The following is a 27,099-nucleotide window of genomic DNA, read 5'->3' as shown; positions in this document are numbered from 1 at the left end:
ATCTTTGTATTTCAAAACCAGGATAAAATCATAAAGATTCTCTCAAGGCTTTGAAAAACTGGACCAGACTTCTCACTCGGCTGTATTTCTTTCAAAAGAAGCTGTTTCCATCAGTGCCAAGGCCATTTATCAGCAGCAATCACTTTCCACCATGCATGAGATGCACTTCAAAATGGAACTGTGTCAGCAACAGACAAAGTAAGCCTGTATTTGAAGAGGAATGGCTAAGCCTTTTTTTCCTTTCCAGAACACCCCCATCACCACCTCTGATCTACAAGGCTATTTCTACAAATACATTAACATAGTGTAGTCTGCAGAGATCAAAACTAGAAATTCAAAAAAGCTCTTACTCAGAGCACTACTCAGTATTGCTACCAAGGCACTGGATTAACTTCACATGCTTAGTTATGACTTAGGTAAATGCGCTCTGCATTCAGGGCTCCCAATGCTGTGAAACCCTTAAAGGAGATTACTGTGCTAGCTACGGCTTCAGTATTTTGCTCAATCAAGGCTATGCTGAAGAATCTGATAGAAAAGCTGACAGAAGCTCAGCCCTAACTCTGAGTTCACTGAATGTTGTTAAAGCTGCCCTTTCCACAAGCTATAGCTCTGATATAAATGACAGATGACTTTACTGAGCCAAAGGACAAACCTGCAAAATTAAGTAACTACTTGTAAAAAATTATTTACTCTAAAAACAATTCTAAATTATGGTTGATGATTTCTCTATATACTTAATATACTGGAAGGCTAAGTTATTTATACTTTAATTACCCTTGCAGTGATCTAAAAATGACATAAAAATCAATGCATGCTCATTAGCTACTGAATTCTTGCCAAAATTTAAATAATACAGAACACTAAGAAGTGCAGTGCTTCCACAGCCTACAGCAACTTCCTTTGGAAAAAACACTTTCTTTACAGAATCACTGCTGCCCTCCTAAAGCAAACATCTGTCGTCTTGTTCTAACACTGTTCATTATTCATCCTCAGTAGGTGAGAGTGTCAAGCATGGTTTTTGAGCAAATCTTCCCCAGGATCTTTATTAGTTGCATGGTAATCGAAATCAACAGGTACTAAATCTCCTGTAGGAGACAAAAGAGTGAAAAATGGAAATTTAACCCACTGGTGTCCTTGCAAGGAAATGAGCGAGAGAAGAGGAGCTATCAAGGAAAGTTAGAAGACAAGAGAGCAGTGATCCAGGGACCCACATGAGGAAGTGCTTCTTTAGAATTACTGCAATGTACTACAGTGGGCTGCATCAGAAGCTCATCTCTAAGATTTAAACCTTGGGTTTTTTTCACTGCATCATTATAGAGAGAGGATGAAGGCTTATTTAACTGAACTTTCTCACTTCCAAGTAGTCTAAATACTCTCTCCTGTAAAGCATTCTTGTCAGAAAGTTGCTGATATATAGTTCTTATAATAAATTTACATCTTATATATAGTACATATACTTTAATATAACATGTATTATATATTAAATATACGTATCAATTAATATTACACAATTGTGCATATTTCTATAAATTATTAAAAATAGATATAATAGTTGCATACACAAATACACAATCATTATTATGAGCCTTCTGTCTTTTTTGTGAATAACACATACTTTGAATGGAAAAACTATGTACTTTTGGAGTCTGGTCAAAAAGTTATCTAGAAATCCACTAAAAACCCAATTCAGCAGGTTTAAAATACCTTATTCTACAAAATGTTAAGTCCTTCTTGAACTTTCAATGTGTCACCATTTGAAAAGGACAAGTTCTTTAATACCAATAAAAATGGCTTATAAAGAAAATTCAAATTTAACCTCACCACAGTATCGTCTTCCCATTACCATAACATTTTTCAAAAGGGCTGACAGAAGAAGTATCAAATGTTCTTGTAATATTTCAAAGGTCCTTTTAAGTAATATTATGCTATTTGCTCCAATGAATACTTTTGTGATTTAAGATGCTCCACATACAGTTTTCTTATTTCTAACTCCAATATGTAGCACAGACCAAACAACTCATGCTAAAAGATACATTAAAAGGCAGCAGATTAAATGATCTTGTTTGCATTAGACAAATGCATACAAATATAAACTACATAAATTTATGTATTTTAAATTATTTTACTACTTCTTACCATGCTTTGATTATTTTAAACTATTTAAGGGAATTCTATAGTATTTAAGGCTGTCTATCTCAACCAGTACAAGTACAAGCCAAATTCTCTTCCTTTTGCTTCCAACCAACATTTTCATTACACTCAACTGTCTTATATTAACTTAAATGTAACTACATTGGTTTTGGGACAGTTATTTAAAAAATGCTATTAGCACAGATGAAGCTCACAGAATCATAGAATCAACTAGGTTGGAAAAGACCTTTAAGATCAAGTCCACCCGTTACCCAGGACTGCCAAGTCCACCACTGAATCATGTCACTAAGGGCCTCATTTACATGGTTTCTGAAACCTTCCAGGGATGGTGATTCCACCACTTCCCTGGGAAGCCTTTTCCAATGCTTGAAAACCCTTTAGGTGAAGAAATTTTTCCGAATATCCTATCTAAACCTCCTCTGGTGCAGCTTGAGGCTGTTACGTCTTGTACTGTCTACTTATTAGTTGGGAAAACAGACCAGCCACCTCCTCTCTTTATCCTCCTTTCAGGGAGTTATAGAGAGAAATGAGGTCCTCCCTGAGCCTTTTCTTCTCCAGACCCAGTTACCTCAGCCACTCCTCGTAAGACTTGTGCTCCAGACCCTTCACCAGCTTTGTTGGCCTGGACCTGATCCAGCAACTCAATATCTCTCTTGTAACAAGAGGCCCAGAACTGAACACAGGAAAGTGGTAAAGGGCAAAAACAGAAAACCAAAACCTGTTAGTACATTGTACCAAGACAGGCAAGGTTGTTTATAAGTAGATTATTCCTTTGAAGCACAGAAAGCTATCTCAACATAATGCAACTTTTGCATGGAAATAAATCTTGAGATTTTAATCCCATTCAGGAATGACTTTGCCTTGGAGCAAGTAATTGCAAAGTAATGCTCAACATACTTCTCCAGATTAAAGATTTTTGGGTGTCCACCAACTGCTTTGCTATATTACCTTCCTTCCTCACTCCAGCTGCCTGCTACGCAATTACAAAAGCATTAATTTTAAGTTGCAACCTATATCACCCATAAAATATTTTTATTCCACTGCAAAACAGCACCAACTGTACAGTCTCTGCAGAAGATGAAACAGAATTTCAACTACAAGAATCACTGAAATACAGCTTAAACATCAGAGGGAAAACAGCCAGCATTGCTGGGCTTGTGATGCTTGAACATATCTAGACATAATAGGAAGAAAATATGGTAGCCAGAACTAAACAGATTCACAATGTATTTTCTTTAAACTACTTTTTTTTTTTTAAATTCTCTACATCATTTTTGCCTAGCTGGGTGCAAGAGCAGAACTCACATGCTAATTCAGAAGTTCTACAAAACCAAGAAAAGCATAGGAGCTTAGCTCATGCTGGGTATTGCCTAAAGTTTGCTGCAACTGCTCTTGAACATTCACACCATGCAGAATCACTGGCACAGATCCAAAGTACAGTGTAATTGCAGACTTCTCAGCAGCAGAGCAACGTGGTCCCACTAAAAGTAGAAGCAAATTAATCTCATAAAAACTGCATGGTCAAAGCTTTAGAATGTGGTTCTTCACTTTAATGGTTGTGTTAAGGCTTTAAGTTGCAGGTTTTGAACATCTTACAGCATCCCAGGTGGAAAGAAGTCAAGTAATTTTTCTGAAGACAATAAAGACCAAACTGCTGTATCCAGATCACTGCTGATAATTCACCACCATGGAGCCATGATCGCACTGCTGATGGTCATCACCATCTAGACTAGCAACAGTTCTACTGTGACTCTAGACTGCAGTTCTCTTGGACATGCCTACAGCTCAGAATGAAGGAATAGCTTAGCCTGCTCCTTAAAATACTTCACCTTTAGCACATCTTGATTCCTTCCTGGATACATCTTACTCTAAATCAGAACAGATGGCTCATAATTTCCCTAATGCATGGCAATAACTGTAGACTACTGTGCTTGGGTTAGATGCTGAGAACACAGAGCAGCGTGCTACTGATCTATTGCTAAAAGCCTGACTGGTGCCATCTTACTTATAGGGAATAACAAATGTGAGCAGCAGCACCAATGACCTAAAAAGCCTCCCTTCCCAGCATGTATCAACCAAGGACTCCAATTCTGAGGTTACTTTTTTTTTTTTTCTCTTTCTTTTAAACCTTCCAACACTTCAGGTATGTAGAAAATTAAGGGCCACTGCCCTGGCAAATAGGAGTAAGCCTCTTTTAGTAACTCTTATTTTATGAAGGGTAGAAGTGCACAGCAGGGCCGTAAGAAAACAAAGTACTATGTAAAAGCTCCTTCACAACTACTGGTGACATCAATATGGTTACTCTACAGTAAATGCAAAGTAATTCCAGATAACTCTCTTTGAAAGATTCGTGTAATTTTGAGGAAGCATTTCCATCCGCTTATGGGATATGGATGTCTGGTGGACCTGCTGCCTTCCTCAGCAGCCTCTTCTTGTAATTGTTGTTTTCAAACTATATTTTTTTCTGATCAGAAACATTAACAAGGATGCTCTTCTCTATACAGCCACCTGTTTTATACCAATTGTGCTTTCTCCTGGGCTACACTTCCACCAAACTCTCATACAGGAATGATTTTACAGACTCTTTCTTCCCTCCTTTCCCTCTCACAGGTTGTAAACTCCAATGAAAACACTGGAGAAAACACTGGAAGACTCAGGAGGAAGACGTATTTATCAATACTGGCATGTCTTGAGTTTTGAATTCCCAGGTGGTATCAATAGCACTACTCTCCTGAGGAGCTTTTAAAACTCTTCATGAAATTATAACCTTAATTTAAAAATCATCATAATGAAATGTTAAATTGCAGAACATAAAACATGGGATATCAAGTATCTTATCACAAATACAGGGGCATTTTACCTCGAACAGAAAGTTTCTCTAAGCACAAATACTATGTTCAGTATCTGAGAATTAATTAGCACCATGTAAAATGTGAAGGGTTGATCAAAAGTCAATCAAAAATCCATCATTCAAAACAGTGGCAAGGAACACAAAATACAAAGTTAAATTTCTGAACTACTTCAGTATGAAAGGTTCCAAAACCCCATGAGCAGACTGCTAAGACTCACTGAAGGTCAGACGCTTAAGAAAGAGAAGACCTATGTCATTTGAAATTGCATTTAATTCACTTCAGTTCTCCCAGCCAATTCTCAGATAAGCAAATTATTCAAAAGTTTAAAGCTAGAGACAGTAAAGACAACTTAGCTTTCAAGGAGGAGCGGAACACCTCATAATGAAAAAAGAGGCAGTGAACCAAGGTGCACCACTGTAGAAAGGCATTTTATTAGTATATCTATTTCAAAAGAAACTAGTATACAATGTCCAAGATTTAAGGACAACATCTGTACTTACCATTCTCGACCTCCTATAATAGTTCTAAGCATCACAATTGCAAGTACAAGAATTATTTTAAGTTATTTCAGCTCCTAGTTTCAACTGTGATTGACTTGTTTTCCAGTTTCATCTGTTTGAAGTCCTCCTTTGCTCACCAAGACATTACTGAAGTTAGTCTAAAAATACTTGGTTTACTTGCCCAAAACAGCTACCAGATGATTTCCAAATTGGCAATATGATTAAAATATCTACAGAGTAGCAGCAACTGATATGTGTGGCCAGTTCCAATATCCATTATTGACAAAAATCTCAAACCTCAAAAAAACCCCAAACATTTCAAGAGATGAAAGATAATGGCTTGGCGCTTTGTCAGATTTGAAGATTATTTTACCAAATCTGCATCCAAATAAGCAGAATTTTATATCCAGGCTAAATCATTCTATAACAAGCAAGGTGAATACAATGATGTTCCAAGACAATATTCCCATCACTTATTGAAACAAAACCTAATTATCATCTGGGGCATGGGAGAGATTACATATTCCTGTTGTATCTACAGTATAAAAATACATGCACATGATGCTTAAAGGTCAGCACTTGTAGCTTTATCAGTCATCGAGAACATTTATGCGTCTGCATCCTCTCATACAATATTCAGTGTCACTGCTTGTGAAAATCGGAATACCAGTCCCAGCCACATTCAGGCTCACGGTTTTTTCTCAATGCTTTTTTAGGATGGTGCAGCCTGCTTACCTGCAGACTGCCTTGTGTAGACTGTCAGTGAATGCAAACTCTTTCAGAGGAACATCACTGAACAGCTTTTCAGAGCTAGTTGTCAGAAAGCCTTGATGAACAGGGACCTTTGCAAAGAAGAGGAAGTACATTTTCTCAGTTACAGTTCCAAATCAGGTTTCTGACACTGGCAACATAAAATTAATCTTTGCTAAGTAACTTACAACCTTAGGCATTGCAGCAAACGTGCAATGATATGGATTTTTCTGGTGGTGTGTACGAGTTTAAATCTGAGGATGGAATACCCTATACAATAGCATCTGGACATGCCAGCAGAAGTGGTGAACTCAGTTTCATGAGACGGCAACATCACTGTGTCTGATCCTTCAGTTGTGCCTCTGAATGATCTACAAAATGGAAATCATATATTAACTCTGAAATGCTGCCAGAGGCACACTCTTAAAGATTTGATAAAAGGAAGTCAGAAGCAAAGCTTAATTCAAAACAGTAAATGCTGAAAATGAAAATGGCAGGAAATCACCCAAAGGAAAACTGCATGAAATAGTGTAGGTATTTACCAATTATCAGCTCTCACAAAATGAGGATTGGCTAATTTGTTTAGAGAGACAAAGAATGCATTTAAGCTTCTGGATACACAAATTGCTCAGATTTACGAAACTGAAAATGTCTAAAGCAACTCCGTTGCTTTGAAAGTGTGTAACTTAAAACTTTACACCAACCACACTATGACTTCTTGTAAAACATATTTTTTCTTAAAATATTAGCTTCAATTTTCATACTTTAATTAAATGGTCTAATTTTACATCAGATTTTTAATTTCCAAGCCCTTAGAAACACTTTCATTTCCTAATTACTGAAAGAAAACAAGAGGGAATTGAACATAATGTATCTAATGAAATACATTCCATTTAATTCTCCTTCTAGAGCTTCCTGGGAGAAGGCAGTAGGGAGATGCTAAACTGAACTCCCAACAGAGATATACACAAGTAAAAATTACCTTACAGAGAAAGAATAGAGATTTGGGTGCTGAAGAGTGAGGTTAAGAAATCAGATTAATTGTACAGAAGAATTAATCCCCCTCCCAGGGAATGAAGCAGATCTTTTTCATCTTCTGGCTTTTTTTTTCCCCTCAGTGTCACAAGTAGCTTCCTTCTAGCAATGATAAGTTTTCCACTGCTGTGTCCTAGTATAGTGAAAGGGCCTTAAAATTCAAGAGATGCTGTCATTCCATTTTTCTTTTTATGTTAGTGGTTAATAGTAACTTTGGCTTTGCAGTAAAGGGATACAGAGGAAAGATCCTTCATACTTCTCCCCATGATTTAAGTTCTATGTTCTTCATTATTTAAGTGCACTGGACTGTCTGAAGAGCAGCTTTGCTCTGCATGGCTAAACATAGAAAAGTTTTTGTCTTTAATAAGGTCTTAGATAAATAATCCCAAATCTCAGTGGGCCTTGTTAAAGCAACATCATACATTTTTTACACTGCCTTATGAGTTTGGAAAAAAGTAATTGTCTACATATCAGTCTGAGATCATGCTGACTAATGTGTCCTTAAGGAAGAGACTGTTGAAATACATGTGTTTAGCCATTAGAAATGGATTTACAGATGCAATTATGATAAATCAGCATAGGTTTATTAAATAATGATTCCTTAAAAAAAAAATAAAAAAAATTGTACTTATATCTGAAAATACAAGACACGAAGAACCAATGCTTAAATGCTGTAGAGCTGGTGTGACCTGTTGGTTCTGTGCACTGTGAGCACACTGGGAGGTATTCGCTTAACTCAGTTTTAGATACTCAGAGACCAGCTTGATGATCAGGGATGAGATAGCTGATGAAGATACTGGTCCCAGCTGTTGATCCTGCCTGGACATCTAAACCGCTCATCACTCATTTCCTAAACTGCCACGGTTCATGGTGCAGTGCCTTTAAGCAAACCAAAATTGGCAACAACTTACCTTCAACCATATGCTCTAAACTGCAGCAGTTGAGGACTTGACTGTGAAGTGGCTCAGGCATCTGTGCTTCAAAAGCAGGGGGAACAGTTGGTACAGCAAGCTCAGCTAAGACCATGACTAAAAAGCAGGGTTGGCTTAAATGAAACAATCTTAAGTTCCTCGTCTCAGCAGTGCAGGGCGAGCAGCAGAGAGGTGGTATGCCCCATGGCCAAGCAGCAAACCCAGTAAGCACTGATGTATCCCATTGCCTTGTTACTAGTGGTCACACCACAGTCCCCAGTAAAGACTCTAACTACAAAGCAAGGGAGCACAACATCAGGCACAATGTAGAAAATATGGTTCATAAACCACAGAGCTCACAGCTGATCTTACTAGGACAGAGCTGCCTGTTGAAACTTCTGGGTAAATAATGTGAACTGTACTAATGTTAGATACTAGTACCTTCCCACCAGGTCTCTCTGCCTGCCTGCCTCCCACTGCTCCTCACCACTGCTGTTGGATCAACCAGCAGCCTCAACACTGACACCTGAGATTACCAGAAAGATGGTGTCTTTGATACCCTGTCCTAACAGTATTGAAATAGGTGTGCATTCTCAGGGCCCTAGACTAGCAATAAACAGCAACACTTATTTCCTCAGCATAATCAACCAGGCAAGCAGCAAAGAAAACTATTTTTTCAAAAAGATCAAATTAAGTCAATGTTGAATGAACCAGTGGTCTGTATGATCAGTGATGACACAGTGCTCACCCTCTACCTAAAAGCCCTGGGTTTCCTGGCCACAGCATAAAACACTTCCCTGTATGCTATCACGCAGGTTATTCCTACCAGCTGTGCCACATGAAGATTTGCATATGCTCCATAAACTTTAATTCCCTTTTTAAGACCTATTATACCAAGCAGGAGGCCATCTCTGACATTAAAATGGATTTTCAGAACAATGTGAAGATGAAAATGTTTTCTGGCCTTTGATTTTTAAACCTTTGGGTAAAACTAAATCATTTCCACAGTGTTGTTGATATTCCATATAGAAGTATTCACAAATATCAGGCACTCTAGTACGTTACACTTGACTCCAAAGGGAGAAGTTATCCTGCTGTACAAATAAAAGCTGTAATCACTGTTCACAAAAAGCTCTCAGTTTGCAGCTTTAAAGATGGGGTTTTTTTCTGATGTACTGACTTCAGAAGAGAAGAAAATTCAGTATTCTAAGATGTAATTACATGAACCTGCAGCGAAGTAAGAAACACCACAAATTACAGAATTGGTTGATCTTGAGAATTTGCTGACAGCAAAATTTATTATTTCCACTCATTCAATCCAAACCATTGCCAAATAAAAGTCTAATTCTAAAGTTAGAACTTCACATATGCCAGATTTTCCCTTTCCCACTGAAACCATAATTTTCCTGCATCAGTTTATTTGTATTATCATTTTCCCTCTTCACTGATAAGATTGTGCAAAATCTCTATAGATGCTCACTCTATGCAAGTACAACATTGGCATTAATATAACAGGTGTTGCTGCAAGTCAAATTTGACAAGCAATTAAATCCTAAATAAATAAAGCTAGCATTCCTTTCTTAGACCCCCCCCCCCCCCGCCAAAAAAACCCCCATAAAGTTAATTCAAAATCGTAAGTTGGCATACTAACATTTTTGACATAGGTCACAAACGCCAAACTACCTGATTTTACTACATCCCACAGCCCACCATGAAAACTCAACAGCAGACTAATTGCCAACCTGGAAAGATCAACTTTCCACTAGCCCCTTTTCCCTGTCGCCAGCCAGTATGTGTCCTAGCACCATGTCAGGTTTTCTCTGTGCATGGAAATACTCTCCCATAAATAACCCCTCCATCATTCACAAAACTGTCCCTAGTTTTAGCACCTCCCCTCCTCAGAGCTAATTCCCAACTTTTCCCTTTCAACTAGTCTGAAGTTTTCCCCTTTCATTATGGCAGAGATTTAACAGTGTCTGTATAATCCATGCTAATGCTGATGGAGCTCCCTGCAGCACTTACAAAGCTGTCCGGTGTCCTGCTGCCCTGCTGCAGACACAAAGCAGAGCTGGAGGAATCACACAGGCCATCAGTCACCCTCCCAAGATAGCACTGTGGGGGCTGCACTGCACACACACTTACCTTGACACAGTCAGATCAGTGAATGCAGATTATTTTGGCTCTTTAATTTAGTTTTCTGAGCTTTCTTAAAATTTTATGAAAGGGAAAGAGGGAAAGCTGGTCTCAGCTTAGAAGCATGAGGTACAGGAAGGGGAGACATACAGCCTGGCAGCTGATTTCTGGACATGAACAAGAGCAGAAGAAAAAAGGAAGAGAGAAAGGATTTAGGTGGAAGATTAAATCTAGATTTAGCCAAGTTAAGTCAATGCTGATGAAGGAATTGATGTTACATACAGACTAAAATCCTTTTCCTTGAGAAAAGGAAGTTCAGTAGGCATGGAAAGACTGAGTCACAGACAACAGCTCAATGAGAAGAGAAGCCTTTGAGCAGATGACCTCATTCAAAGGAGATGCAACAACTGAAAGTAAGACAGCTGCAGACAAAGTACTATAAATCCTCTGCAAATAAAGTTAATTAGAATGGACTTCAGACATAGGAGAACACACCGTCAGTAAAGAAATAATGCCACACTTGATAATTACTACATTACTGATTAGCAGCCCAATCAAGACCAAGGGACCAGTGTGGCTCTCCACACACATTCAAACACATCACTCCAGAAAGCAAAACAGATACAGTGAGGGTGAACTAGAAAGTGTTTTGGCAGGTCAGTGGCAGAACTGGAAAACTGGACTAGAAGGCATCTCCCAGCCAAAAAAAAATCATCTCCCTGCAAAAGAAGGCAATGTGTTGAAGCATTGCTTTCTGAAGTTTTATCACACTTCATCTTAGAAGCAATAGTGTTTTTTGGCAATATTATTCCTACTAGAAGGCTCTGCAGGAACCACACTGCTTTGATATCAGAAAGCTTCCAATCCCCAGTTGAAACTTTTTCATAGTTAACTCTATCTGTATGTTCTCTCCAATTTCTCCTGAAGGCAATCAATGAACATTACAGTTAGCTGGTAGCCCCTACTACACTATGTTCTTGAAATATTTGCCAAATTATACTTGAGAGGTAATTGGTGATATAAGAAACTCACCTGGACAACTGCAGTAATTCAATGATTCTATGGGTAAAGAAGAGCTGCAGAGGTGCTAGAAGTGCAGAACCATTATGTAGGAGGGCAAAAACCAGCTCCTCAGATTTCTTCTTGCAGTAGCCAGTGAAAGTTTCATCAGTTTCAGAAAAACAAAATAAAAGTTTTCAATAAAATCTCTCAACTCAGACAAGAGCTTGTATTTCTTAATCATCACAACAGGCTTGAAAAACTAGAGGCCTTAATAAAATTAATGACATGCAGCCACTTCTGTTTGAAAAACAACTGAACAGTAGTTTGAAGAAATAACATGCAAATAGCTGAAAAAAACAAAGTAGAGAATAGCGACAGAAAGATATTTCAGGTATGACTACAACCAATAAAGCTTACATTTGGTAGCGATGATGTTAGATTAAAAATGCACTAAAACATTAATTATCTGACAGCTTTTCTTAGATGCCTCTTTAAGTCCCTTTTTCAGATGATTCGTCACATTATCAGTATTAATTCCAACTGTTCAAACCTTTCCTGGATTCCTTTTTCATTTTCCCAGTTAAAAAAAAAAAAAGAAATACCAACTTCTGGAGGAAGTTTAAAATCTGGAAAAAAAAATAGTGTAAAAAATCTGTAGAAATGCTTCATTGGTGTTCTCTGTAGGCCATGCAATTGTTTCCATCACAAGATAACAACTTAATGAGGAAACACATTTTATTGCTCAACCATATCGCTTTGTGAGAGACACAGGATGGTTGGGAAGCCAGTCAATAAAGAAATACAAATAAGAAAGTGTAGTTACCTCAGCAACAATTCCATATTAAAATAAAACACTTTTGGAGGTTTCAGAAAAATCAGTCTCCTCAGGGGAAAGAAAAATTGTGCTTAGTTTAAAACCCAGCTTCTAACTGCTAACTGATACAATGCTGCTGCCTATCAGTACCAGCTGAAAGGCCCCAGCCGCAGCACTGGAAACATAAATGTCCAGTTGACACACATGCCTGCGGTCATTTGCCTGAAAAACCATCTTCAATGAGACACTGTACAATTTTGCTTTCTTTAGGAAAGCCAGCAAAATCAGGGCCCACAGGAGCACTCTTCATTCCTGCCTCTGGGACTATGGACAAAAAAATACCTTAACATCAAAATCCCATCAGTGTTGTGAAGTAAGGAAAAATTTGAAGGCTTAAAAGATATAAGGCTAATGCCGCACACCAGGCAAACACAGAGGGTAAATGGGCATGGTCAATCCAACAGCTCACATCTGAGAAAATCTAATGGTCCTTCTTTTGGCAATTATTTGACTGAAATTCTAAAATTCCACAGCAATTTTATTCCCTGGATCAACACCTTCTACCTTTCCAGTCAGATCTCCTCTTCTTCCTCAAACATTCCTATACATGTAAGTATCACTTATTAGGCCTATTAGTTATACAAATTATTTTGTTTATAGCTTCAGGCAAATATTCAGAGAAACCAGCAGAAGAATTCCCTGTTCTGTTTTGATGCTGCAGCATTCAAAATAAGCAACCAACAGCAATGTCCTATTGTTTCCACACACAAATGGAAATATCCTGAACAAATCTGCGAATTAGTCTTCTTGGTCTCAAGTCACACGCTCCCAATTTGCTTTAGCCTTACTGATTTAAAAAGTACTGCAAGTAATATTAGCAGCCTAAACCATGTTTATGCAGCCTGTCATGGAGAAATTCAATAGAAACAACTAATGCTAATTAATTTAAACCAGCCCTAGATCTTAGAATTCAGTAAATCAAGTTTTGAGGTTTAAGTACTTCTTCTCTGCAATCTGCCCAACAGGCTTTTTTAAGTTTTGGTTTTTTTCACTCTTGGCTTGTTATAGGATTCCTGCCTGCTCAAATGGATGCTGTCATTTAAAAGGCATTATAGGAGTTGAGTACTTACAGTTCCCAAGTGAACCCAACAGTCTTTGTAAGTCTATGAGAAACAAACTGTAAGCCTCTAAGTGGTAAGCTGCAACAGTCTGACATACGATTATAAAATCCTCAATGGATCACCACCATCACATTCAGGCTATCTGGCTTTCAAAAAAGCAGTGTTACAGGGAAACAAAATGAATATAATAGAGATATATCATATATGTCTTATAGTAAGACTTCAACAGATGTGGCATTCCTGTCCCTCCAGCAAACTGGTCAGTAAATCTAACTCCTAAATGTAATCAGCAAGAACATTTCATGCTGTAGTTTAGGAACCCCATGTCCATTTTGCCAGTGTGAATGCAGAATTGTTTTTGCCTAAATCCTCAAACCTACACCTAGAGGCAACATGCTGAAACCAGCGGGAGATCTGTTTAGAAGAGGTTAAAAGAGTACTATAGAGCAGCAGTGAACTTCTGGAATTTGCTGTTACAAGAGATTGTGGAGGCAGACAACACAAGTCAAAAAGTGTTTATTCAAACAGATGGTCAAAAGATACATGAACAGACAGTAAAGGAACTAAGCAGGGCTGTACCCTCTAACATCCTTAATACAACAACTACAGAGCTGAGCAGTACAAGGAAGTGCTGAAGCTCACATGCTGCTGTAAAGAACACCTCTGGTTGTTGGAGGGAGGATACTGGGCTAGATGGCACTCTGCTCTGGGCCAGCATAGCATCTTTTACATTCTTATCATCCTATAAAAGCAGAATAAACTACCTGGCAATGCAGCTGGTTTAGACTATACATTTTAAATTAGTTTCAGATAGTCTTGCTGCATTTAACTAACATTTTTTTCCCATCCAACTTGACATTTCTCTGCTTGCCAATCCTGAGATTCACAAAAGAGCAATCTGAGCCAGAGAGATGAGAACAACTAAAATTGTGCTTACCTTAATTACAGTGCTTCATAAATAAGTATGAAGAATAATATGGAAAGAAATATACAAGCATGAGTTGTATTTTTCATTCTACGAACAAAATACTAATTAAGAAGTGTATTAAATATGATAGATCTTAATAGCATATTTATAATTTTTTTTCCTAAAAAATCAGAACATAAGAAGTAGCTATGCAATAGCACTTACAGCGAATTTCTTATTTTTACATTGCCAAATAGTATGCATATAGCATTTACCACTTATAATGTAGGGTACCACAGCAGGACCCTGCCAGATGAGTAGTTACACATCAGCATCTGTCATGTTCCACAACAAAAAAGGCAGGCTGTTGGTCAGATTATTAACAAATGGCTAGTGATTCAGGACTGCAAATCCACTTTTTAAAACGTTACTGACTTCAATGCTAGATTTCAAAAGATGAGCAAAAAAGGCAAAAAGCTCAGATAGGACGGTAACATGAGCAAAATTTTTGAGTGAAAATGCAAGAGACTTTATTTGGTAGACAAAAGATTTATTCCAATATTTTTCTCTATTTCAGTCTATTTAAAATTTGAAATATTAGGTACCAAGAAATATGACACCTCTGAAGAGTTAAAAAGATCTATCAGATCTGTGTTTAGGAAAAAGTACAAAGTTCTTAAGTAACTACCATAAAAGGATGCTGCACATGGCAGGTCTAGTTTCAATCAAGAAGTCAGGGTATTTCGCCTGAAAGTTATACTTAAAAGTTGCATACATCTTTTCCAAGAGGTGGAAAAGGCTGTTACCAGTACTGAAGAACAGTTCTTTCTTCTGAAGAACAATTTACGGCTAAAAATAATATTTCTCAGATGGAGCTTTCATCTTTTTCTCCAAGCTTGAGCCCAAGCATTCAAAGTTCATGAGACCTACAGGTTCCACATGTCTATCAAACTCTGAAAAGTATTTTTTTTAATCTCCTGTCCCAAAACCCTGACTGGCATCACACGGCATCTTTTAAAAGTCTTTGCCTGACTGCTCAGTCAGCTCTTTCAAGGCTACGCATCCCACCTGTTATATTAGTTCTCTTAACTTGAAACTTGAAAGAATTCAAGAAGGAAACAGAAAAAAAAAATATCTGAAACAAAACAAATCCTTTATGCTCCATTTACAATCACACTCACTTTTTTAATCATTCCAGATATAGCATAAGAAGTTTATCATACTACAGGAACCACCTTAAAAAGAGCATGGAACAGTAAAACATAGGTCACTCCTCAGTCAGCCAACTCTTAGTCAGTGTGCTCCCATGTGTTTTCTACAGGCAAGAGTTACTGAAACACTAGAAAAGGGTATTCTATTTCAGACATACAAAAATCAGTGAAATAGGACACAAATTGGTGGTTTTATAAGAGATGGATTACTCTAGAGTCATACACAGAATGAAAGGCATTCTTGGGACAAATAAACAACATTCTGGAATACATCAGTAACAGCTTCATAAACAGCTCACTATACATGGACTATAATAAAAGCACTGGGACTCAAAACCTCCAGGTTTTTAGCCACAAACTCAATTTTCTAGCTCATTCTGTCCCTCCAAAGCTAATAAAATGAACAATTCCTGGAAGTCATGTTTCAATTCTCAAATGATAAGCAGCAAATTCTTACATAGGAGAAGGCTTCTGAACAAACTGTAAATCATTCAGAGAGACTCTAGATGCATATGAGGAATAAAAAGCTATCAGTGACTATTTGACAAGATTTGCCTAGCACACTACTATAAAGAGAAAAGTGTAATTTTCCTCTAACTGTACTATCACATATATTTCCTGAGATCAAGTTATGGTCAAATTGTCATGTAACTGTATTTGCAATTTTCTCTATACATTTTTACAAGTCTCTCGCTTCAGCAGTATTTACCATTATCACTTCCAGCAGTCAAGGTTGTTTGCATAAGGTGTTATTTGCCAAGAACCTGTTACTCGAAAGGAAGACCTCTTCTGTCTGCACAGCATATTTGTAGGTGGAGAAAGGAGCCTTGCTGAGAGAAAAGTGAAGGGAACCAACATAATCACATACACATCATCTAAGTAAGAACACAGCAGAAAACGTGTGGGGCACTCAACTACACTCGTAACATACTTGTTTTTGTAAGTGACAAGAAGAAATGACAGCATATAATTTCAACTAATTTGTTGTAGAAGGTTGCTCATAAAAGCTTTTGTAAGGACACACCTAAGTGTTTCTAGCCCTGTTTAACAGCTGAAGGAGTAAGATACAAATCAATAGAACACTTAAAGGCTACTCTCAGGAAGATCAGAGGAATAGGGCTCTGCTAGGAGAAACACCAAGAGCTAAATTATAAATAGCATGCCTGGATGTATCAAAGCATGTCTTAACTTCACTATGCCTAAAAAGCTACTGAATGTTCTTAAGCAACAGAGTCTAACATATAGAGAACACCCAGAGCAAAACTGTTCATAATTCATTGCCAAAAAAAAGTATATGGAGAGAGGCTCCACACGATATGTTCTTAGTTTGGTCCTATTCCATAGCTCAGCCACTCTCAGAAACTGAAACAAGAGAGATGCTTCTTTCATTCACAGATGATATGAAGGTGGCAAGGGCCATCAGTATGCCACATGTTGGAAAACAAAAGGGCCAAGGCCAACAGGGAAAAAGGTTCAGAACAAAATTAGGATATAATTCGACAAAGGACAACTGCACAAAACCAGAGAGGAAGACTGCTTATCAGACTGCAATCTACTGGAAATGATCCGATGGTCAACACAGATCATAGAATCATGGAACAGTTAGGGTTGGAAAGGACCTTAAGATCATCTAGTTCTAACCCCCCTGCCATGGGCAGGAACACCACACACTAAACCATGTCACCCAAGGCTCTGCCCAACCTGGCCTTGAAGCATTCACAACCTCCCTGGGCAACCCATTCCAGTGCCTCACCACCCTTACAGTAAAGAATTTCTTCCTTATATACAATCTAAATTTCCCCTGTTTAAGTTTGAACCCATTACCCCTTGTCCTATCACTACAGTCCCTAATGGAGAGTCCCTTTCAAGCATCCCTATAGCCCCCTTTCAGTCCCTAATGAAGAGTCCCTCTCAAGCATCCCTATAGCCCCCTTTCAGATACGGGAAGGCTGCTATGAGGTCTCCACGCAGCCTTCTCTTCTCCAGGCTGAACAGACCCAACTTTCTCAGCCTATCTTCATATGGGAGGTGCTCCAGTCCCCTGATCATTCTCGTGGCCCTCCTCTGGACTTGTTCCAACAGTTCCATGTAATTTTTATGTTGAGGATACCAGAACTGTACACAATACTCCAAGTGAGGTCCCACGAGAGCAGAGTAGGAGGGCAGGATCACCTCCTTCGAGGAGGCACAGAGGTGAGACTGACTGGTCTGTAATTCCCTGGGTCATCCATTTTCCCCTTCTTGAAAATGGGGGTTATATTTCCCTTTTTCCAGTCGTTGGGAACTTCACCTGACTGCCATGATGTTTCAAATATGATGGACAGTGGCTTAGCAACTTCATTCGCCAGCTCCTTCAAGACCCACAGATGGATTTCATCAGGTCCCATGGACTTGTGCATTTTCAGGTTCTTAAATGGTCTCAAACCAAATCCTCTCCTACAGTGGGCCTAGGCTCTTCATTCTTACAGTCCCTGCATCCACCTTCCAAGACTTGGGTGGTGCGGTCAGAGCATTTGCCACTGAAGATTGAGGCAAAGAAGTCATTAAGAACCTCAGCCTTCTCCAAATCCCGGGTAGCCAGTTCTCCTGATAGCTTCCGGAGGGGGCCTACATTGCCCCTGGTCTGTCTTTTATTTGCAATGTACCTATAGAATTCCTTCCTGTTATCTTTCACATCCCCAGCAAAGTTTAATTCTAACTGGGCCTTATCTTTCCTAACCTGGTCCCTAGCTTCCCGGACAACATCCCTGTATTCTTCCCAGGCCACCTGTACTTGCTTCCACCTTTTAAAAGCCTTTTTTCCTTCGAAGTTTCCTCAGCTTCCTTATCCATACAAGGAGGTCTCCTGGACCTCCTGATGCACTTCATTCTAGTCTGGACACAACACTCCTGAGCTTGTAGCAGGTGATCCTTGAATATCAACCAACAGTTTTGTGCACCCCTTGCCCTCTAGGGCTATATCCCATGGAATATTACTAAGCAGGTTTCTGAAGAGGCCAAAGTCTGCTCTCTTGAAGTCCAGAGTAGTGAGCTTGCTGCACGCTCCTCTCACTGTCCTGATGATCTCAAACTCGATAATTACAGTCAGCAATGAACCATGAACATTTACCCTACTCAAACATTTGTTTCTTTTGCATTGTTAATATTCAGAATAATACTGTATGTAAGGACAGTGATAGATATGCCAGTGATTTACTGGAGGAAAGAGAGTCCTGTTGCTCACTGAAGCATGGTGTTGTTCATAGGACATAATTCCTAGTTTAAGGGGAAAAAAACATTTCTGCATCTGAGGAAGAGAAATAAGCATTATGCTAATTATGAAGAATTGCAAAACTGCTGAGTAAAGAAATAATAGAGGTTTGGAGTAAGACTGTGAATTTCTGCTGACATTGTAGAAATCCTGAAAAGAAAGATCACATATAAAATATACTATACTCCCCTCAAGAGAAACATTCAAGTGCATCTCAAGGAATTTGAATCAAAGGGTTCCTTCAAAAATGGGGTGCCTGGATGTAAATTACTGTGCAATCCCAGTTAGGCTCTGTCTAGCAGAGACAGTTTGCCAGCAGAGAATTTCACAAAGCCCAAGAGCAAAAATGCTACCATGGAACTTATCTCAGAGTAAGATTCATGCTTGTGTAAGAAGACTAAGTAGAGATTGTCTTTCATTTCTTCATCCATGTTTTGCAAACGTGTGATTATGCTATTATTTTTACGTATTACAAATAAATGCTTTTATTTCTAGTTTACCTTAATCTGTCTTAACCTATGGCCCAGCTTCCCACCACATATTCTACAGTGTCTGCAGTTAGGAAAGGTGCTTCCCCTTCCCATTGCACTGATCAGATTCTGTCACTGCATGAGTCAGACAGGACCCAAGTGTAACCAGTGACTCACAACAGCTGAAGAGGCTCTCTGATCTGCAACAGGATACTGGAGCGCACGCCCATCCTTTGCAAATGTTGGGGTATAGATCAAAAGCAGACCTCCTGCTGACTGCTTCCTACACAGGAGGTATCTTTCCTCACTCTCCACTCCTGTGGAGCACATCATGGGCTCTGGAACCTTTCCGTTATTTCAAAGGCAGGTGAGTGTGCAGAAACAAGCAAGGTAAGTATTACAATTATTATTGGAATATGGGCATCTAAAACATTTGGAACTTGAACTGGTCAAGAAATCAGACATTTTGCTCAGAATTTTATCAGAAATAGTATTTGAGATCTAAATGCAAATACACTGCATTAAATAAGTTGTACTTGTTTTCATATTTTTGTTTCTGCTGTGTTTACCTTCCTGTTCAATACAGAAAGACTTCAGCTTCATTGCACACATCCAGGCAGTACTTCAAGCCAACTGATAAATGAGTTAACGGAAACAGACTGAAGTGCTAATGTCCTTCCTACTGTTCTTTACTAAAAATATAAAAATGGGAAAACAATACTAAATCAATAGTTACTTTGGTTTCTGAACCTTAAAAAGAATCCTTTGCTCTTTCTCTTCTGTTATTGCATTTGTCCAGGGACTGGGTAGGGAAGATGTCCATTACTGTCGGAGGAGAATTAAAACCTCAGTTGCACCTTCTGCTCACTGCAAAGTCCAAAGATAAATACAAAGTAATCTTCAGAAATAAGTGATTTGTAACAAGTCTGTCTGGGGAAATGGAAAGAACTGAATGTAACCTCATGGTAAAATTACGCTGCTGAGAACTCCATTCAAGAAAAGCATTTGTGAATGCTAGGCAAGTGACCAAGTAGATACAAATTTTATCTCAATAACAAGTCATTTTAACTGAACCTATGTTAAGGTAATTAAATCTTCTCAGTGATAAAGAATCAAAACTTGAAAAGCAAAACTATAAGTTACGCTTCTGTAAAACTTAAAAGTGGTAAGTGAAGTATCTTTTATTTTAGAGCAGGTAGTGGTTCTTGCAGTATCTCCCATTCTAAGAGTACGCAGTTTAAATTATAATACTTGTAAGATGTAGTTTGGATCAAATAACATTTAGATCACCTTCTGAGACTACTACATTAATAAAGGTATTTTTTCCCTTACATTAATAATATTAATAATGTAGCATGACCTTTTCTCTAAATATTGGAATTTTGCATTCTCTCCCTATGTCAGAGTTCATTTCAGCTATTCAGTATTGGATCTGTTTGAAAAATAAAAAGGATGCACTTGGCCACATTCAGGATAAACACTATGATGAATTATACATTCTTGTAAGGTGTGTATTTCTTCAGAAAAATATTTAAATTCATAAGCACATGTTTGCTTGTCTGTGTGAAACAACATTTTTGCTGTACTTTTACGAGGTCTTGGGCTATAAATTAGTTGTGTTCTAAGTCTGGAGGGAATGTCTTCTAAATTTTAAATACAGTTGTACCTACTTAAATCTGTCATCCAGTTTCCAAGAGTTTAAAGGAAAAACAACAAAACCAAGCCACTATTTGAGTATGACCTATGCAAAACCAATGCTTTCTCTTCGCACTGCAGAAACAAAAGGAGAAAATTATGCGAAAATCATATTCCATCACCTGCAAACATTGGAGCCACTGCTTAATCAATATTCTCTTATCTTTGCTCTCCAACAAATAAAGGCTTTAACATGTTAGGCAGTGTGTGTTTTTCATAACATAGACTTCGCTGAAATCAAACGTTTCCTTTATGAGGCCTCCAGCAGACTTAGACGCATCCAAGAAAATCAGGACACATCCAACAAAATCATTTATATGGCATTGTACTCAACCACCTTCCTCACCTCTTTCCCCTTCTCTTAGGACCCTGTTTCTTTTTTAAATAATACCACCACTGTCCATGTATACAGACATGATCTTTCCACTAATTTATTGTGACCCATGAGACAACCCCTGTAGTACTGAAAATAACGTGGCTTAACCACACAAATTCCAGTCCTGTAAACAGCTCTTTCTCTTACAAAACAAAGCATAATTTCAAGGCAAAAAAGGTCAAGAATGAAGATGGAATAGATAGGTACAATTTGCCAAACTAGTAACTACCCACTTCTACCCTCTTGTTTTCAGCTGTACCAAAGTGCTCCAAATTCTTTACTGTGGGAGTGCAGAGAGAGTTTTCGCATAAATAACTTGACAGCTGAGATCAAATTTTCACAAAAAACAAAGAAATTGAAGGTGAAGAGGGAGATCTGGCTAAACTTAGGCATCATGCACGAGCCAGCCCACGCTCCTTATCTCTCCCCAATTTTGCCTCCTCCTTGAATTACATCACCTGGAGCTACAGCTGCAGAGTGGCATGCTCTGAGACAGTACGGACAGAACTCACTGAGCCTCCATGGGATTTACAGCACCGCTATCCTTCCAGCTTCTGCCAACAGAGCTGAAAAAATTACCAGGCTTTAAAAGTGTCCAAGGAAGGAGATGGAACTGTTGGAACAAGTCCAGAGGAGGGCCACGGGGATGATCAGGGGACTGTAGAGCACCTCCCACATGAAGACAAGCTGAGAAAGTTGGGGCTGTTCAGCCTGGAGAAGAGAAGGCTGCGTGGAGACCTCATAGCAGCCTTCCCGTATCTGAAGGGGGCCTACAAGGATGCTGGGGAGGGACTACTCATCAGGGACTGTAGCGATAGGACAAGGGGTAACGGGTTCAAACTTACACAGAGGAGATTTAGGTTAGATACAAGGAAGAAGCTCTTTACTGTGAGGGTGGTGAGGCACTGGAACGGGTTACCCAAAAAAGTGGTAAATGCTCTATCCCTGTCGGTGTTCTAGGCCAGGTTGGAGGAGGACTTAAGCAACCTCGTCTAGCGAGAGGTTTCCCTGCCCATGGCAGGGGGGTTGGAACTAGAAGATCTTATGGTCCTTTCCAAGCCAAACCATTCTATGATTCTATGAGTTAAGCCGGCAGAAAAAAAAAAATGCATAAATGGAAAAGCACATTACTCTCACATGTAACAGAAACAACTTCTATTTGTGTCATACACATACATATATAACCCAAGTTATCTACATGTGCCTCCACAACCAACATAACTCTTTGGTTTGTGTTTTATTATTATGATGATGCAAAAATTTAACAACTAGATTCTCTCTGGCTGTAATAGAAACCAAATAATATTCTTCCAGCATTGTGCTTAAAAAAAATAAATTAAAAAAATATGCTATTTCACAAAGATACATCTCAAATGCAAAGATCAGAACCTGAGGTCAGAAAAGGCTGTACTTACTCCTTACTCCTGCTTTTAATGCATGGCTGGTAAAGGACTTTGATAGCATTCCAGGTTCCCACTGGTCCAGAGCTAGGCATGAAAATATCTCCAAATGGTGTAAAAACACCATGGGAGGAGGAACTTCCTGAAGACTCCATCAGCAAAGTGTCAGAATTTAAAAGCCATATCTATAAAAATAGAAACTATTTATTATACTGTTCCTTTACTCTGATACTAAATCAGCTGATACAAAAGCCACATTCTTACTAAGTTTCTAACAAAGTGTTAATAGACATAAATTGACATTTTATTATTCAGCACAGTCTGCACAGCGTCTCACAGAGAGAAGTGGGTTAATACAATAAACTGAAGCCTGATTTATCACAGTCACTCTTAAGATCATTATTTCTGCGAAGCTGCCTCTTTCTGTGACTGTAGCACATTCCCTTTGGTGGTAACAGAAGAAACAGTCCCGAGTCATCTGTTTCAGTATCAAACAGATTATTTCTCTAATTTCAGAGGGGTTTTTTATGAATTAGTTGAGCATATGGTGTTCAACAACTGAGAGCTAAACACAGGGAACTGAAAGACTGCCCACTGGAACTGCCAAGAACTAAGGATTTTTAGAAAAAGCATGACAGTAATGACTGAATGGAGCTAACACATGCAAAGAAAAAGTCAAATTTTTATATTTGACTATGGGACTGGCATTCTTCAGCACTACTTGCTCACAGCAATTCATTGGGTATTTACAGGGGAGTGTTTTGAGAAATCTGAACATTTTGCATCACATTATGGAACTTTTTTAATCTTTATGCGATTGTGCATAATGTAGTGTATTTAATCTCTGTGCAAGTGTTTCAACTTGTGATTCAGGACTTTCATGATAAGCACTGTATAAAAAAAAGTCAGGCTTTTCCTTTATTCAGAACCTGAAGTAGTGATCTGACTTACCAATGGAAATAAATTTATACAAGTCCTAAGCCTGTATGAAATGTTTATATATGAAATATTTATCATAGAAAACAGGATTTATGCAGTGCTGCTCACTAGAGAATAATCTGCTGCTTCTCATGACCTAATCAGCTTCAAGTAAAACAAGTTACATGATGTTAGGTAGCAGACATATGATATCCCCTGTAGGACACATAGTATATGTTGTAATTGAATGTGACAGCCACAATTTATCAGAGCCCAAGGCTCAGAACATTACAGTGGAAGGTTCATAAAGGAGGAATGAGATATATTGATAAAGATGTCTTGGGAGGGATGGGAGGAGGAGAATCACTTGAGCACATGCACATAAATGATGACAAGCAACTGCACTTGGTTTAGCAAGTGGCTGTTCATCAGTTTTGCTCCAGTAACTCACTGTACACATTCATAGCCTAAACTGCAAAATACCTCATTAGCTAGGACCATTACAGATGGTACTTTAAGCCAAGTGTTGAAGATGTGTCAGAGAAAATTGGGAAAAAAGAGAAGTGTCCTATACACACAGGGAACTGCTAATATGCTTACCTTTAACTAGAGTTCCTTCCTTTTGAAATGATCAAAACTTCCCTGTAAAGGAGCCTCCTGGGATGCTTTTCAGAAGAGAAATATCGTTCAAACTATTTTAGGGAACAAAGTAGCAATGTCTGCCTGTTCCATTCAGAACCCTTCTGCAACTTGCTTTACAGAAAGCAACCAAACCATTTCTTTTGCAACATGGCCTGTTAGAAAAGTACTTCCTTCTACCACAAGTGGCATCTGATACATGGCATCTGACAGTAACGTTCTACCACTCATTCAGAGTATGTCTTTGTCCCAACAGCAATGCAAGAGATCTGGTTTAATAATTTAGCAAACAATACAGAGAAAGCAAACGCATCTTTGCAGGTGGAAAGACATTTGGCCATTAGAAAATCAACTTCTGAACTACATTTGATTCTTTAGGCAATAATTTCCTTTTCCTCATGCATGAATTATTTTTTGATCTTGCTTTTGTCTGAATGAACAATCACTCACTAAGACTGTGTGTTGACTCAAAGCACTTTATAAATGTTATTCCTGGCTAACACAGTTTCAATTTTTTAACTGTGCTTTCAACTGTTACCTACAATGTACAATCTTTCCTTCCTCTCTACCATTTCATACAGCAAAGCCTGAACAACCAAATTCCTTTGATATTATCTCCAGTATGAAAAGAAAAGAACCTTTACAGAAAGATAAATATATAAAGTTTAGAATTCATTCACAGTGCAGATTGATGACCTTTTCTGAAATGACAACATTAAGAGAAAGTGTTTGGATGTTTTTTCTTTTTTTTTTTTTGTTTGTTTGTTAGATTGTTTTTTTTAAATCACCTTATCAATAGGCTTCAAAGATGTTCTTAGGAGAAAAGCTCAGTAATACAAACATCTTTCATGACAGCTCCTTTGTCCTCACATTCGACTGTCCAGATAAAGATGGTTTCATTATACTTCACAAAGAATAAAGCTTTCTAGGAGAGCTGGATAGTCTCAACAAGGTACTCATTATCTCACATCCTGATCACTGCAACATCTCCCTCTCAAACCTTGACCAATTCAAACTTGTTCTGCTCATGCCCTCTGAGGCATGCTACAAGAATCAGTACCTGATTTACAGATCAGGTCTCTCCCATTTTATTATATATTTATCTATGTAACAGGATATCTTCCCACTCCCTCTCCACTCACTCCTGAAATACAAACTGCACTTTACTTTCAAAGCACTTTACAGATTAATCCCACTCCAAAAAAACCATCTTTCAGTCAGTACTGGAAGACTGCAGTTAGTATTCAAACACTCCTAACTCTACCACACACATTTTGATTTTCATAGGTGTATCTTTTGTGGGTTTATCTATCCACAAAATTATTTATTTACCTCTTTCAAACCTATCCTTATAATACAGAAAAAATATTACGTCTATTAAGACTCTGCTATAATGACCAATAATGTAACACTTTCTCACTATCTGCTTGAGGTCCACATCTTATTCTGAGCTTGTAACTCATGCAACTTCAAAATAGGGAACCCTTCAATAGTGGAGCAAAGAGAGGAGGCAAGTGATTCATCTTTTCTTGAATATGAAGAGGACAGATAGATATTTAGGATAAATAAGGAAATTTGTATATGCCACTTTTTTTTCTTTTCCTGAAACAAAGACTTTTATTTACTATCATCTTTTAAAGAAAAAAACAACAACAAATAAGTCCTATACAGCTTTCAGGAAGTTGGTTATGACCAACTTAAACAACAGAAACTTATGATATCTGCAAATATTATTACCAGTAATGTTAAGTGATACATGCAGAGGAAAGAAGGAAAATGAGAATACATAATATCTGTGGTTTAAAAAAATATTAAAAAGACTCAATCTTAATTATTACATACAAAGACTAAGCTGTGTGCATTCACATATGTAAGCACAAACACTGTGAACAAGAATCTTTGGCTCATTGTCAAAACAAACAAGTGGGACAGCTGGTCCATGATGCACCAGTGATTAGACCACTTGTCTAACTTGGCTGTGCACTCATAGCCTCAAGAACCCACATTTTTTATTGTTTAGCTGTTTGCAATCATTAATATTAGCAGTGCTTAACATTACACTTGGCCTCTGAGTCCTAAGACTTAACCCATGACACCAGAACACCTGTGGGTGTGTGTACAGTACCTAGAACCTTACCCCAAACATGAATAAGGGCTTTCTGATGTTAAACACACAAAAAAAGTATTAATAACTCACTAATAAAAAGGAAGAGATGCCTATCAGAAGCCAGCCCCCATGCTAATTCAGCCTGCTCCTCTAATCAACACTGGCAAAAAAGCAACTTAGTTAAGATTGATCGCAATCTGCTAAATAAGGTGATTTTTCTGATAGAAAATAGCTAGCTTGTCCTGTACAAGCCAGTACATTTAAGCATCAGAATATTATGTAACCTAGCTATACAAGGGAAAAACCAACAATTTTTAATGACTTCTCAACTAGATTATACACAGTGACAACTAGGTGCCTGCTTATGAGACCTTATTTTATCATCACAGAGGAAGCATTTCTCAGTGGTTGTGTAAATGTTTTCTTGGCACTAAAATTTATTTAAAAACTAGAGATAGACACCTCAGAATCTGGATGTTCAGAAATTATAGAACTTGGACAATGTATATGTAAAACAGTTTAATTAATTAGATTGGCTACCTCAAGAAAGTGCATCTGTACTGCACAGGGCAGGAATCTATAATCATGTATTTTTTTGTGTCTATGAACTACTCATACAAACTGCAAAATTTCTGCCTATATTTAGTTTGTGACCAAAAGAAAACATCCCTTGTTATACCAAGTATAGAGTATAGAGATAATTCCAGACCCAAATTCCTTTCCATTTTAAAGTTTGAGGAATTTAGCTGTCACTATTTAAATATCAAGCTTAACCAAGTTTAACAGCATTAGAACATTAAATATAATAGGCAATTTTATTTTTGTTTGAACTTCACTTTGCAATGCAATGTAATGAC

At 38.1% G+C, this 27,099-nt stretch overlaps 1 protein-coding gene across 1 annotated transcript in view; it reads right to left on the bottom strand.

Moving 5' to 3' along the window:
• The window catches only part of UBE3D (ubiquitin protein ligase E3D), a gene marked incomplete at its 5' end in the record, with an annotated part of 81,261 nt that overhangs the window by 36,379 nt on the left and 17,783 nt on the right, over positions 1-27,099 (bottom strand). The window contains one exon of the mRNA XM_080616337.1: positions 22,594-22,763. Within this exon, the coding sequence (XP_080472463.1) occupies positions 22,594-22,763 (170 nt within the window). The remainder of the gene's footprint in view (positions 1-22,593; positions 22,764-27,099) is intronic.

The sequence above is a fragment of the Psittacula echo genome (genome assembly GCF_963264785.1).
Source record: "Psittacula echo genome assembly, chromosome: 4".
NCBI lineage: Eukaryota > Metazoa > Chordata > Aves > Psittaciformes > Psittacidae > Psittacula > Psittacula echo.
Note: the sequence above shows the minus strand (reverse complement) of the source record. Positions and strands in the feature narration are given on the sequence as shown.